This window comes from Opisthocomus hoazin, chromosome 8 (genome assembly GCF_030867145.1).
Source record: "Opisthocomus hoazin isolate bOpiHoa1 chromosome 8, bOpiHoa1.hap1, whole genome shotgun sequence".
Classification (NCBI taxonomy): domain Eukaryota; kingdom Metazoa; phylum Chordata; class Aves; order Opisthocomiformes; family Opisthocomidae; genus Opisthocomus; species Opisthocomus hoazin.
Window position 1 is genome coordinate 60849910 of NC_134421.1, and position 16124 is coordinate 60866033.

General features: G+C 36.8%; 1 protein-coding gene across 1 annotated transcript in view; it reads left to right on the forward strand.

Moving 5' to 3' along the window:
* PTPN12 (protein tyrosine phosphatase non-receptor type 12) overlaps positions 1-16124 on the forward strand; it is an 84326-nt gene that overhangs the window by 41619 nt on the left and 26583 nt on the right. Inside the window, exons 6-11 of the mRNA XM_075428986.1 lie at positions 370-441; positions 3374-3433; positions 6879-7021; positions 8389-8455; positions 9076-9153; positions 9253-9351. Of these exons, the coding sequence (XP_075285101.1) occupies positions 370-441; positions 3374-3433; positions 6879-7021; positions 8389-8455; positions 9076-9153; positions 9253-9351 (519 nt within the window). The remainder of the gene's footprint in view (positions 1-369; positions 442-3373; positions 3434-6878; positions 7022-8388; positions 8456-9075; positions 9154-9252; positions 9352-16124) is intronic.

The window sequence follows — 16124 nt, forward strand, 5'->3', positions numbered from 1 at the left end:
AGAATTGTGAACTCCAGACTTTCACAAAAACTAAATTAGCTCTCATCGCTTCCCGCTGTGTTATGCGTACTTGTGTACATGTAGGTAGTCAGGAAGTTCACACTGTAATTTACAAAGTGTAGTTTGAATGTATTTATTGATCATCTGTTTTTTTGGGGTGTTGGTTGTTTTTTTTTGTATCCAAAAGAAAAAGTATTTTACTGTCTTAGAAGAGGTCCAGCAAGGCACCAGTAGGCAGATGTTAAGGAAAAATGCTGAATAAGAGAGAGAATAAGACATTCGAGATTATAATTTTGTCTGCTCTGCTTCTGTTAATCATCATTTTCCAGTACTACACATGAATTAAGTTAGGATTCTTTGCGTTAACAGAAAAAATGTGAACGTTACTGGCCTCTATATGGTGAAGCAGCTGTGACTTTTGGACCATTTCGTGTTTCTTGTGTAAGTATAAATTAATTTTGAAGGATTTAAAGCTTTTGTACCTTACAAACTGTTGGCTGAAGTTAATTTATTACAAAACAAATGCTTTTTTAATTGTTTGGTACCAAACTTTACACAAAGACTCTAGAAGGAATGCAGTGGAAAAAAATCTGTATATCTAAGCTGTGTGGTTTTTTGAATCCTCCGTGATTTTTTTTCTTTTTTTTTAAAGTAGGAAACCTGTGACCCTTGGTCTTTTTTCTTTTTATGTATCATTTCTTTAGCTTTACATGATGTAGATTTGAATGTTTATACCATACTCAAGAAATCAAATAATACTCATGCAGTTGTTTCTCTCCGTTATGACTTGTGCATTCTGGATGTGCACAAGAAATGAAAGTAACACTGGAACAGGTTATTTAAGTCACACAAAGTTAATTAGCATGAATAAAGAAAATGGAAACTGAACGCCTAATTTTTTTAAGCTTTTTTCTGTGGGTAACAGATGGAGGTTTATTCAGAAATACTTCCTTTGCTTCTATTGTTGCTTTTAAAATCAAAACAGAAATGAGCCACAGATCACCATGAGGTCTGAATCTTTTCCTGCAGAGTTCACAGGGGGTAACTGCCAAGTAAGCTATGATTCCAGAAAGATGGAGGAAAGCTGAGCCTTTCCATTGCATGTTGTGCCAGTGTTATCAGGAGTTCTGATCTATGAGTGTAACTACTAGAGCCTCTTCCAGTTTTGGTAGTTGCTTATAAATGGTAATGTAAGGATTTCTGGTAGATCAGTAGGCAGGAAGAGGGACTGCAGATGTCTTCTACACCAAGCACATCAGGGAATTGAAAGTAACCATACTCTTGGCACCTGTCATCTCAGCATCACACAAGAGTATACCCCAGTGGGTTTTTGCAATCATCTTTCCTGGGTAGAGAAAGCTGGACAGTAAAAGAAGTCATGGTGCACTTACCGTTTCACAAAAGGGGACCGCTTACATAGCCAAAATTCACTTTGTTAATTGTGAGATTTCCAGAGTGTGGGTGAGGATATGGTGTGTGGGAGCACAGCCACCAAAATCTACGTGATCAGCATTCCCAAGGTGTGGGACAGCATCCGGCTGCCTTTGTACACACCTCTGTATGTATCTTGATTCCTTCCTGCTTTAGACACATTTATGGCCTCTCTGTCCAAATTCTGGCTCTTCAAGTTGGGATTGTGTAGCCTTCACTGCTAGATGATGCCAAGAGCCATCCAGCCTGTCACACCGTGTTCAATGACAGCCTAATTACTGAAGGGAAGGGAACAGAAAATAAGCTGCACATGGGATGAGCCTGCTCCTTGTACTTGTTGTCACCTTCTAGCGATGGACTAGCAGGATGTCCAATTGGGTGTTGCCCTTGGACTAGCAATACTTTTATAATGCAGTGGACAAGGAGTTTGACAAATTTTTTTTGGTGTGGGTTTTGGTTTTTGTCACTTCTTCTTCCTGACATTCACATCGTTGTGTTGTTGGAAGAAAATGCTTCCCTGGGTCTTTTATTTTTAATCCTGCCACCTGGTAGTTTAATCAGGTTCTATTATGTTCTATTAGTTACTATTAGGATATGAATGGAACCTGGCATTAGAGTGGTAAGTATGACCGTTGGCAGTACCAATGATCTTACTGTGAACTGTTTACACTGGAGTTCATGACAGTGAAATTGATCCATTCCAAATTGATCTCAAAACTTTTCTTCTACTAAACTCCAAAATTACATGGGTTTGGACAGGAATTGCTGCTGTTTTCTAGCTGAAGTTCTTTCAGGTGTTCGGAAAGAGCTAGCATGTCTGTTTGTCAAGCTATTCTTAATCCTACTTTGAAATAGTTTACCAAGAATTAAGTACACTTCAAGTTCATCTTGTCAGGAGAGCATATACTTAGAAATTCTAGTCTATAAAGATTCGGAGATGCCTTTTCCTACTTTAAATTGATTTTAAAAGTGGCTTGCGGGTTTGGGTGTTCTGTGGGTTTTTGTTTGCTTTGCCCCGTACCTACTGGGTGACTGTCACGTACCTGGCAAGTATTTGTGACAAGGGATTGTGTGCGCACTGTAATTGATTTCTCAGCTACAGCTGAGAACGTGTTCCTTCTGGGTACCATGGTGTGTCTGGGCTCCACTGCTGCTAGCTATGCACTATCTCCTTTAAACCTGCAAGGTCTTGCAATTGTTTTCTTGAGGGACAATGGTAAATTCCAAGTAGTGGATAGGAACACATTAAAGCATATATGCAGTCTCCAAAATTCACAGTGGGGAGCTGTAATGCAAAGCTTTTAAAGGCATCTTCGGATTGTGGTATTGCTGATACTTTAAGCACAGTAATACTGTTTGGTGTCTACAGTATGAACTTTCCCTGGTGTTCCAAGGGCAAATTTGAAAATCCTGGGAGTCTAGAAGCTATGCTTTTTGGCCACAACCAAGATAATTACAATGATTCATTCAGATGCACCCTTAATTGAAAATAACAGAAGGGGGGAAAAAATGAAAGGAGATGTCAAGGATAGTGATAAGAGGCTGATGTTTATACAGCAGAAGCTTTATAGAGGGATGGCTATGGGAGGCAATCTGTAAATTAAGTAGATGTATGGAGAAGTAAAGCAAAAGGAGTACCTTGAAATACTCTTACAAGGTTTTTTGATAGTTTGCAGGAGCAGACTGGGCACTTATTGGTTTGAAAACTCAATTTTTATTTTAACTAGAAGTAATATCTTTCACAGATATCTTGTGTAGCAAGCGAAGTTGCTGCCGTTTTAAAATCAATTCTTTGATTGCCCATCTTTTGGGGAAATCGTTGATACAAAACCAGTACATTACAAAAAGGACACCCGAGTTTGAAGTTCGAGTTTTTAGTTATATCGTGTATGCTGTATATTGATCTTTTTTTTCCAATTCATTACTATTTTCTCATGTCTAGGAAGCTGAGCAAGCAAGAACAGATTACTTCATTAGAACATTATTACTTGAATTTCAAAATGTAAGTATATGAACACTTCCGGTCTCAACTTTAATGGTTGCTCAAAGGTCTCTAAAATGATACAGTGCAGGAAACTTACTAAAATATCTTCACTTTTTTAGGCACTGACTCTGTATGCAAAGCATCAAGTTTAGAAGTGATGTTAAAAGCTTGGTATATAAGAAAAGAGTAGTGAAACTCTTTACTTGTCTTTTATATATGTTCTTGATTAGCCGAAGGTATGTGATGGTCTTCAACAGCATGCGTTAACAACTAGAAAGCTGCTGTCACCCTAGGAGAATTTCACTGTTTACCCCAACTGAAAATATGATAACAATCTGAATCAAACTTGTAAAAAAAAAACCCAAACAAACAAAAAAAAACCCACAACCTGTTTCCTCTAGTTAGCTTCTTTTTGGAAGAAGTGTGTGTACTTATTAGAATTCAACCTATACTTTCATTTATCATCATGAGGGTTTTACAGTGTGATAAGACATTTCTGATGCCCATTCATATCCTTGTATTGCCAAATAAAAATGAAGCAAGAATGACCACAACTTAGTGATTTTTTTTTTTTTTTTCCCCCCCAAAAAAAATTTCTCATTCTCGCTTGTAGAAAGTTACTCTTTTTGGAATTAACAGATATGAAAAATATGGGATGTTCTTGATTATATTGGATTGCATTATCTTTTTGCTTGGAGAACTTCTGTGGGGGGGAATTGTATGTAATATGTTCAAGAGTCAAGATAGAAGTGTACTTTTAAAAGTGAGCTCAAGACTTTGGAATTCTTGAGGATTTGATATACATGATGTAGAATTGGCTTACCAGACAAGTATTCTGGTAAACCAGTTCATGTATACTGTTAGTTAATTTGGCAGCTGTAAATGGTTACAATTAGTCTCTTTATGGAAGAAATTGATTTTGTTCATCTTAGTGAAAACTTGACACTAACTACTGTAAAACATGAAAACTACTTCATAAACAGAGTATATTATGTTAAATGTGAAAATTGTCATATTTTCAGTGAAATAAAAGCACTTGCATTCTCATGTAAGTGTTAAAAATGAATAATTTGAGCCTTTCTTGTAAACTTATACTCAAGTGTCAGGTTTGACATGGCTGTTTATTCTTCTGAAAAGCAACTGTTGATAAATAAAAATAAGTGTAGAGCTGTCCTGCAAAAACATGAAGGTTGACAGTCTGTTTTACAGAATACCTGTCAGTTTAATTGGCATCCTGTGTTAAGATATGATTTACTACAGCTTAGTCTCACTTACGGCCATGTTTTCTTCAGCAATGCTTTGTTCCGTTTCAACAACTGATATCACAACAGTTATGAGAACTGTTTAATTGTGAGAAGGGTAATTTTGGGGAGTCATTTTTAGCTGCAGTAGCTTGCTAGGTGCTTGCAGTGGGATGCGTGAACTTAATCAGTTCATTTATGTGAGTGTATCCTGAATGCTTATAACAGACTGTGCTATGAAACTTTTTAGATAGCAGACATTAACTGTGTAATAACTGGGTTTTGCAACATTTTCTGAAATGGTGCACTTAAAAACAGAACTGCAAAGATATCAAAAACCCCAAAGCAGAACCCATGTTACTTTTAATACCTGAATATCACGAGAAATGGTTACTTCACAGTAGCTAGTTTATATTTTGCTTGCATAGACTATACATGGAAATCATGTTTAGCTTTTTGACTTCCATGAGTTCTTTTCTCAGTTAATTTTTATAGGGTGCCTGAGTACTACATAAAAACTAGGTAGGAAAAAGCTTCACTTTGCACTATGCTTTTGATTTTAGCAAAGAGCCCAAAGTTTGTTTCTTTAAGAAGTAATGTAACTGAAGGGATTAACAAGATATGTTGATATTCAACCTTATGCAGCAGATAAAATTATCTTTATTCAGACTTACCTAGCAAATTTGCTTCAGGATTTCTTTTGAGCACACATTTTGGTAATGGATTATAGACTTTTCATCTTACTTTTAAGAATTCTAAGTGTAGCCTTGAAATGGGAAGAAAAATATGTATTTGTGGTATAAATAATATCTTTTTAAGTTCACTTTCTGATTTTCCAGAACAATGAAAAGTTTTGTCACTTCTGTAAAATTTTCAAAGGACTATCATGCAAAATACTATGCAAAAGAATTTAAAATTCATATAAATATACAAAGTTATTCTAGTTTCCAGGAGGAAAACCAGTTTGAAACGTGAAGATTATTTTAAGCTAAAACACCAGGTTCTTCCTTAAAAAGTGGCAGTATAAAAAAGGACTAATAAGGTTCCTTTTTAATTTTTAATTTCATTATAAAAAGCATAAATGTGGAATTTTTTTGAGAATTCTGCTAATATGAAAAATTACTGGCTAGTCTCTTTAAATGTAATTAAGTGAAGGTTCTTGGTGGACTTTAATAGACAGCTGTAACTTTTCCTGCTTACAGATGACATTGGTTTTACATTATCAGTTGAATTTTAGAATTTATTTTCTTAGTCTGGATTTTCTCTTGTTTTTATTAGCTACAGCACTTCCACAGATCTGGCAAAAGTAAAGCATGAGAAATAGTTGCTTCAGTTGGAAGACAATGTAAATTTCCATGCTCAAGAGGCCCATTGTGTTGCTTCCCAAATAATTAAGCGGAAGGTAGCATAGGTCTTGAAGCTTGTAACGCTGATCAAAAAATTCCTACGCCTCGCTAGCATGTTACTGTGAGGGTACAGCAGAATCCAGAGGTGTGACAGGAGCATGGAAAGGTGCAGTAGAACCAGCTGTGCTGTGGATGGTTTGGTTAATGATGAGAAACAGGATTTGGTGTTTCAGGGATTCAGGTAGCTGAGTAACGAGGCTGTTCCAAAGCCAGCTTTTTACCTTGTGTTTAGTACTACTGTAACATGAGCTAACTAGAATAAAAGCGTGCCTAGTATTGTTGCAGGTGTGATCCATATTTAGACAAAGCCTGAATTATTTCTCTCATTTTCTTAATTTCCCTCTGTGTGTGCACGCACATGCACACACTTTACTTTGTAATGTGACAAAACAAAACAACAGCATGTCCCCCCCATTTTTTTCCCCAGTGTATGTTACTGGAGTACGATTGGAAAAAGAACCTTTCGTGGTGGTCTTTCCCTTTCTTTCTCCCTTTCAAAGTTGAAGACTGTATGACAGAGAATCTTTTAACACAGTGCGACGTTGTGGGTGCTTTAACGCATGCATTATAGAGAGGGGCTTCTGTGAACTGTCCCATAGTGTTTTCTCATATGCATTAGCAGTGCTCAAAATACTACTTCAGATATCCCTTTTATTTTTTGAAGTGGTATAAGCTGTAGGGTTTTTAATACAGTAGTTGGCTTTGCTTGTCCATGCTTATTCATGCAAAAAGTGAAGGTTCATAGAACTATTTATTTCATACAAACTCTTCAAAGGTCGTAATGATGATATATACTTGTCTCTTCCTCTCCCTTAGGAGACTCGTAGTGTCTATCAGTTTCATTATGTTAACTGGCCTGACCATGATGTCCCTTCATCTTTTGATTCTATTCTGGACATGATCAGCCTGATGAGAGAGTACCAGGAACATGAAGACGTACCAATTTGTATACACTGCAGGTATCAAATATATTTATTTTAAGTTTTTACTATTTTTTGAAGTCTAGAGTTTTGGTATGAGCTGCACTAGTTTGATTCTAAGTCACAGTTTGTTTTCTAAAAAGGAATATTTCCTCATGTCAAAGCTTGGCTCAAAATCATACAGTCGTCGTTGTCTTAAAACTCATGTGAGAGTGATATTTTGCTTCCATTTGCGTTTAAGACAGAGTATCAGTCAAAGAAGAATTAGTCTTTGAAAGGGAAACCATTGTGTGATTCTTAAGACACTTAAATCCTCATCAGGACGAAACAGACTTTGAAGATTATTGCGAATCAGATAAGGGAGTGAAGGCTCCGTTCTCTGTAGGAGAGACTACATAGCAGGTGCATCACTGCCTAAGAGCTTTGATTTCTGTCTGCTAATATGACCGAAAAAGATCTCTAATCAGCAGACTGTAGTTTCAGGTTGTTAAGTCTTTTCTTCTGAGCAACAGTTTCATCTTTGACCTGAAATTTGGCAGACAAAAGGACTATTGAAACTAAACTGCTGTGAAAATGTTTTGGTGAATTGACAGTTTCTGACAAATTCTCTGGGAGTTTCTTGCCTGTGATATTTGATTCTTTTTAGAGCAACAAAAGTTACAGCATAATGTGTCTGAAAAACTGAATTCAGAAACATAAGCCAGAAAGTGTTAAATTCTTGGGGCTTATTAACTCTTTAGACCTTGGTTATTCTCTTAAAATGTCTGTAGAAATACACTGTGTTTAGCTGCATTATTTTTAAACTTGTCGCTCTAATAGAGGTCTAAAACCATAAGAAACTTATTTAGCACTGAAATCCATTTCACTTTGTCCTGGCTCTCTTGACTGTCGGTACAGTTGTGAAAGGCTTGTTTTTTACAACGGTGTAATTATGATACATATGCATGCATTGTAACTCTTTATCTGTAAAATAGAAAAATTTATACTATTAAAAAGAATAATTGTGATAGCTCACTGTCGTTATTTATAACTTTCAGGTTTAAGTTGATAGACATTGATAGAAATTTATTATTCAACTTGGAGAAAATCCTTACTGTTGAAGCAGTGGTAACTAGGAATAGTGTGATGAAGGAGGTAATAAAAATGTCAACATTGAAGCATCTTTCATGATTGCAGTTTCAACTGGCTATGAGAAACTTGCATTAAAAACTTCCATCCTTCATTTTGCACCGTTAATTTTTTTATTTTGAAGACACTATAGTGTCAGGTTGAGTGAGCTTAAAATGATAGTTGAGGGATTTTGATACTTTTTTTTTCTTCACATAGACTCTTGAAATATGAAGCTTATAGAGTCTTTTTAACAAATGAAAATAATTTCTAACATACCTAACTGTTTATGTTCATAGTGCAGGATGTGGAAGAACAGGAGCCATCTGTGCCATAGATTATACATGGAATTTGCTTAAAGCTGGGGTAAGGAATCTTAAAAGAAGAAATTTTATGGCATTCCGTCATTTCATAACAGTGATTGATTTAGCTCCTAAATGTTCTAAAATAGTGAAATGTTTAAGATGTTCCAGAAATCTTTTGACAGGTTGGATGTTTATTTTCATTGCATTCATGCTTTGGTATATATTTACTTGCCTTTGACAGCAAGTTTTTATTCAGAGTTTTACAGTGACTTCTTTTAGATTTTTAAAATATATTTCAGTATAAAATGATTTTGAATTTAACTTTTTCAATGTTTCTGCTTAATCTTGCAGATCCTAAAGGCAAATATTTCAAATATACAGGGATAACTTCATTCTGGGATTTGAAGTTATAAACCATTATTAAAGTTGCAGTCATATTAATGCTGTCATTGGATGTATAATTTTAAAAACACTTGAAATGCTCTCATCTGGCCTAAATCAAATGTTTAAAACCAGTTCTGGAAAGGAACTGCTTTTTAAAAAAATTCTGAGTAGATGCAATATGGAGAGAACAGACTGGCTTTACCTACAGAATTTAAACATACTCTTGGATGTCTAACAGCTTTTGTATTGCTATTCTGACAGTTATGTCAATGTAATTGAATTCCTTCTACATTTCAGAAAATACCTGAAGAATTCAATGTATTTAATTTAATACAGGAAATGAGGACACAAAGGCATTCTGCAGTGCAGACAAAGGTATAGTTTGTATAGAAATGACTCTTTATCGTATCATAATATACCATCATTCTTTGTAAAGATGTCATGCACTAATTTTTATCTGGTAACCTGCTACAGGAGCAGTATGAACTTGTCCATCGAGCCATAGCGCAACTGTTTCAAAAGCAACTGCAAAAATACGAAAGTTGTGCAGACTGGAAGATTGCAGATGGAGTGGTATGTGTCTTTCCCACATGAGTTTCAATCGGTTGTAGTGGCTAGCTTCTGATCGAGATTTTTAAAGTATTCGGTGGTGTTAAGGCACATACAGAACTGGTTTGGGCTACAAGTGTTTTCTGCTGAGTAGGGACAGTTATTCTGTACTCAGCTTACACTGAGGACTTGGTTGTAAAAGTTGTCAGGTGATTTAAGGAATTTTTACCACATATACCAAATGCAATTGCAATGGGGGAAGCAATAGAAAGGATTCTAGTATGGATGAAATGTAGAACTGACTCAATATTGAAGTTGTGAAATGTGCCCTCACCTTGATGAGGTGGCAGTAGTTGGCAGCCAATCTCTTGCTTTGACTGGCAGTGCTTACCCTAATTCTGATATATTGGCAGCAAATGAAATTTTATCTAAGCCTGACCTTCTGAAAATTACTTGTTAAACATTGTGATAAAGTTAAAAATAAAAACTCCAGCCTGCATATATGTGTATCTATGTATAAATAAATGCACATGTGTGTACGTGTTTATAGATGAATTCTATCTGACCTATGTTTAGCTTAAACTCTTGAAAGGGGAGAAACTTCACTGAAATTTGCTTTTCTCCCTTCCACTCTACGTGGTGTTGGGCCCAATTTTAAACCGGTAGGTGAGCATTCATCTCACTCTTCAACGGAGACTTGGATATTATGTGCTGTTCTGTACTGCATTGGTCTTGGCCCAACACAGCCGTGATGTAGTTGAGCAGGACTGGCAAGAAGTGATCTTATTAAGTTCTCGTATTGTCTTGAACTACTGTTTGCACTGGAACAGATGGAGGGAAAGAAAAGTAACTTAAAAATGCTTTTGTCAGGAAGCTTCCTAATCTACCCTTTTAACAAAGGAGAAAAAAAAGAAAACTTAGAAAAATAGTACTTTTCATTGGTAATCATGATATTTGAGGATTTTTCTGTCTTTCTGTCCTTTAAATTTCATGTCCCCTATGTTTTTTTTTTTTTACTATTTTTATGTTCAGATATATTTTCTTTGCTACTACTGGGCACTATGTGAAAAAAGGTTTTTTTGGATCAGAGTATTCTCTCTCCTCCACTGTCCAGAACTGCTTGCCACCCTTTATCCTTGGACTGTGTTTTGTTTATTTGGTAATTTTGCTTGTCTTTTCAGTACCTGATTGGTGTAGGCTCTATATAGCTATCTAGAGGGAGTAGGAACAGTATCTTCAAGACCCTTTGAAATAATCTGGTAGCAATTTAAAATTTGCCTTTATTAAAAGGTATCCCTTTAATTTTAGGGGTTTAGGTGTTCTATATTGTGCTTTATAGGAAGTCTGAAATGTTTTTTATTCTTGGGAAAAAGGCATATACCCTTCTGTTAACGCTGAAGAATTTATATCAGTTCATGCAGTAGTTCTGAGGTCTTGAGTCATGACAAGAAACCTGATGGACTAAATACAATATGGATAGGGCAGGCTGTTTTAATTTGTTATAGGCTTGATATTCAGCCTAGCTGGTGTGTGAATTTACATTTTATTTCTCAGGAATGAGCATGATAGAGTTTGGAATGTGCAGATTTATTAGCTTTCTATAGAAGTGATTCCTAATTACTTGATTTTTGGTCATAAAATAATAAGCAGATCAGTCTACTGTATCTTCTGGTTAATCACTTTGATGTCACCTGTGTCTGCACTCTTACATAGGATCAAAAATGTCTCATATTATTTACATGTGTTCCAGAAGATCTGAATAAGGAGGTGACACAGTATGCTGATACTATGTCTGTAACAAAGGCAAATGCTGTCTGTAAAGAATTGCACATCTCAAGAGATTTGAGTGACTGAGTAATAAAATGAGCAACTAGATTATGGTTAGGTAATGTGTGTGGGGGTGAGACAGGGAGAAATCCTGAGTCTCAACATCCAGTGAGTTTTGAGTTTTGCTTGGAAATGATCTTGGTTACAATCAATAAATTGTAAAGGAAATAGAATTTTAGCAATTATTTAGAAACTAACAAGAGCAGAGAATGTAATGTCATTGTGTGGATACCTCGCACCTTGAATACTGTCTGCAGGTCTGATCTGCTTATCGCAAAATCGTGTTACAGAATTAAGGAACTAAAAATTAGGACAATGATTAAAGGTGTCAGAAGGCTCCATCTAAAGAACAAGCAGACTGAACAGGAAAAGAAATGGCTGAAGTTAGATATGATAGAGGCTAAAGAACAGTCAAAAGCCAATTTCTATTAATGGTTTCTAAAGGGTATCAATGAGACCTGGCAGACTTCATATACCAGGAGATAGTTCTTCGTACAATGTGAAGCTGCAGAGCTCCTTGCGACTGAAAGCCTGTAGCTTTGAGGTGAATATCATGTTAGAATCTTCTGTGAATTTGCCCAACTTCTGACCTGTGAAATTCCAGAGAAGCAAACTGTTGGAGAACATCCTAGGGAAGGATCCCTGCATGCCTGCTCTGTCCTTATTCTTCCCTGTAAGTTTCCTTTTGGTCACTGCTGGAAACAGAGCAAAATGAATCCTTCAGTCTGACTGGGTACAGCCTTTTTTGCATTAGAAAATGATACTTCTTCATAGTGTAGCTTGAACATTTCTGCAAGGGAGTTGAGGAAAAAAGTCTGATAGGTAAAGCATTGCTGTATCTAAAAATTTGGTGCTTGAAATAAATGTGCTGTTATGCTTTAGTTAGGAAATTTGTATTCAGGGAATTAGCTGGGGTAGGCTTAGCTCTGCTTTGGTTATGTGAGGTAGAAGACTACCCTGTAAATCCAGTTGAATATCTGCTTGTAGCTTTAGCCTGATGCTCAAAACTTTGAGGCTCGCTTGAGACAGTGGTTTTGCTATTCTGAGAAAGCTCCCTTTTTTTCTCGAAGGGTTTTATGTAGCATCTGTTGTATATAACACCTGTTTTTCCCCATAAATGTTCTTTTTTTTTTTTTTTTTTCTTTAACTGAGATACATCCCAGAATGTTTGTTTGGTTTTAAAAGGAAACAAACTCTGGTGCAGAAAGTTTTCTAATAACTTTAATAGGATGTAATATTCTAAGGTTCCTTCTCAGATATTACTCTGCCTGCAGATGCTACAGCAACTGTGGGATCATGTACATGTGAAGGGTTTTAATATTCAGTGGTAACAATTCCAAATAAAAGAATGTGCGTACTTTGGATATATTACTGTTAATTATATAGGAGATACTACTGAACTGAAGAGGAAATGTTCTTTTGTCGTTCATTTATTGTATTTTGATAGTACTCTGAAGATTTGGACTACTCTGTAGGGTTGGCTTCATGGTTTTGTTGTCCAATTGCTTTTCCAGTTTCAAGCAGTGTCTGAAATGAATTGAGTTACTGAAGCTTTGTAAGCAGTGTTTGCCAGTAACATCACAGTAAAAAGTTCATCTGATTGGCAACAAGTAGCAGTATTCACGGGGAAGTAGCTTAGACACAATCCTGAATGTGTGTTCCTGTGAACTTGCCAACTTTGCCCTGCTGGAAACAATACTGTAAAAAGTCAACAAAAAACCCACATGCAGGGTTTGAAAATAGACTTATAATAGGGTTAGAATTTCTATTAGAATTTGACAGAAGGATTCAAAATCATGTAGAAAACGCACATATGGTCATGGAATCATAGAATGCTTTGGGTTGGAAGGGACTTTTAGGTGTCATCCAGCCCAACCGCCCTGCAGTGAGCAGGAACATCTTCCACTAGACCAGGCTGTTCAGCGCCCCGTCCAGCCTGGCCTTGAATGCTTCCAGGGATGGGGCCTCCGCTACCTCTCTGGGCAACTTGTTCCAATGTTTCACCACCCTTACTGTAAAAAAATCTTCCTGATATCCAGTCTGAATCTCCTCTCTTTCAGTTTTAAGCCATTACTACTTGTCCTGTCACAACAGGCCCTACTGAAAAGATTGTCCCCCTCTTTCCTAGAGGCCCCCTTTAGGTACTTAAAGGCCTCAATAAGGTCTCCCCGCAGCCTTCTCTTCTCCAGGCTGAACAGCCCCAACTCTCTCAGCCTTTCCTGCTAGGAGAGGTGTTCCAGCCCTCTGATCATTTTTGTGGCCCTCCTCTGGCCCAGCTCCAACAGATCCTTGTCCATGATATAGTGTAATGTAGTGCAATGTAGTAATTGTGCACTGTTAACATACAGTTATACATATTGTGAATGTATAAAACTACAAATGTACTTAAAATAATACTAAGTAAATGAAATTATATCAAGAAAAGATTTCTTCCGATACCAGATAGAGTACTTTCAACAGTCCCCCAGAGTAGCCGTATTTGAGGGCAGAGATGGAATTGCTGTTGAGAAACAAATTTCTTCTGGTGAGAAAAGACTCAGGTGCTAAATTTGATCATCAGAACTTTTTCTCCCCTCCTGTTACAGGACTTTTAAATTATCAAACAGTTAAATTGGAATGGAGTCTTGGACTCTGCTCCCTTTCCACTGAAATGCTTGATCATATCGTCATGTTTTTGGAGTCATTAACTGTGTGTTTCTCTCCATCATTGGTTTTGTTATTATTGCTGTGAAAATATTACACTTGGTTTTGTGTTTGGCAGCTTTGAAACATATGTGAGCTGATTAGTCTTGATCATCTGATATGATCGCTCAGATTTGTATCAGCAGAATATTTTGTGAGTTAGTTGAGAGGCATCTCTGTGATCCGAAGTGAACCATGGTTGTCTTGGAAAGTCTGAATTGGATGGAATTCCCTCAAGTTGGATGCTTTGTGTGTAGAGAAAGGAAAATTGATTAAAAGACAAGCAACAAAGAGTTTACTACCTCTTTAAAAATATTTCTTGTTGAATTTTGTCTCTTGACGATAACAAACGTGTTACAGTACTGGAAGTCCTTGTTTTACCCTTATCTGCTAGTTGAAGCTTGTATTAATATACACTTTCTCCAAAATATGGCAATGCTGGTGTTCTCAAGTATCTCTTGCATTTCTTCCTGTAGAAGTGACAGAATTCTGTTGCTGCAGTTGATTACACGTTTAGAAGCTGTGGAGCAAATGGCTGCTATAAAGAATGTTGATATTCAAGATGTTAGTGGTTTGGAACCTCTAAGTGAAAAAGACTTTGCTGTTCAAATTCTCTTCACTGTTTTGCAGCTTGGAAGGATATTTTTGGCCATTGTAGCAGTCTGAAAAATCATATATGTCTTCAGAGACATTTATCTTGTTTGCCTGTGCTTGGAAAGTTTTACTTAATCTGAATCATTTCAGTGTATCGTTTCAGTCTGAAATATTTATCTTTTTTTATCTACTGATGCTCTGTGGTTCCCATGCTGCTTTATGATAAGGGCGAAAGGAATGCCTCAATTCCTTTTAAGGGAAACCATGAGATTACTTCTGGAAGAGTCTTTGCAGTAAATTTGCTAGTACTTTACCAGTAGAGAAAGCTTCTGAATAACATTAAGTGTTTCCAGTGTGAGTTCCAAAAGAAAATTGTGCATTGCAATTCCTGGGCAAAAGACTTTGAACTGCAGGCGCAATGCCTGTGAAATCTCAGTCTAAAATGTGATCCTCTATTTGTGCAGAGTTAGCGACAGCTCTGGTGATTCAGCCACTGGAGGAAGTGGGGGGGCAGGGGGGGGAGCCCCACCCTTGGGAGACGATAGCATAGTTTAGGTCACCTTAGCAAGTTGAATTCAGACACTGCATCTGCCGTGAGAATTCTTTCTTCCTCTGCGTTATCACAGGAACATGAGTTACTCTGTGTTGTATGTAGACTAGATGTGATCACACTCCTAAGTATCTGACTTTATGGTCATCTCATTTGTTAAAGTAGTCTTTCATAGATAGATATACACACATTTCATATATATATATATGTAATTTAACAGAATACCTAGAAAGTCCTAACTAACAGCGTTTTCACTGGATGCGACTGGCTGCTCCTTCAAATCAGTGAGGACATTGGAATTCTTGAGCTGTTCAGCAGTTGATACATATAGAAGCAAAGGCTGAGGAAAGCTCCTATTCTTTTATTCATTTTATTGTCCATGTATTACCCACGTATTGCTTCTGTTTTCTGAAAGTGAGAAGCCTGCCACAATAGGATAGGTATCTTCTGTAAGCAGGGCGCTGCGCTGAACACTTATTTATATAACTGAATTGCACATTTGTTAATACATTTAAAAAAAATAATTCTATATGATGACCCTTGTGAACTACGTATGTTGTCCTCATTTTTCTAAGGTGACATGTTTAAAAATTGTGTTCTGCCTGAAAACACAGCATCTGTCTAGAGAAGGAAGAGAGTGTTGACTGATGCCAATAAGCTGTGATTAGGAAGGCTGGAAGGCTTTGTCTTAATGCTGCCATCTGCTCTTCTCACTGGATGAGGTCATCCCAGTGAGGTAGCCTACAGTCACTGTTACAGTTGAGCTTCCTCTGTTCTGCTCCAAGCTAGTTGTTCTACGTTTGCCAATTCGCTTACTTTGATGTATGGCAGAAGGGTAAATCTGTGAGTTGGTATTGCTCAAGGTTGCACCAAATACCGGTTGTTTGCTGTCTCTTGTGACACAGAACTGAGAACAAGTAACAGACTTGCTCTGGGGATTCAGCAAGCAGTGTTTCTGCAGTTAAAACCAAGAAGAGATCCGGTAGTAACTGAGCATGATTACTTAAAAATGCTGCAGCAGAATAAAATCGGTATGAGCACTGTTTTCTTTCCTGTATGGGTTGGGGTATTTGTTACTGCTTGAAACTTTTATCATCTTCAACCTTTGAAATAAAAATCCTTCACTTACTGGGGAATGAGTTGT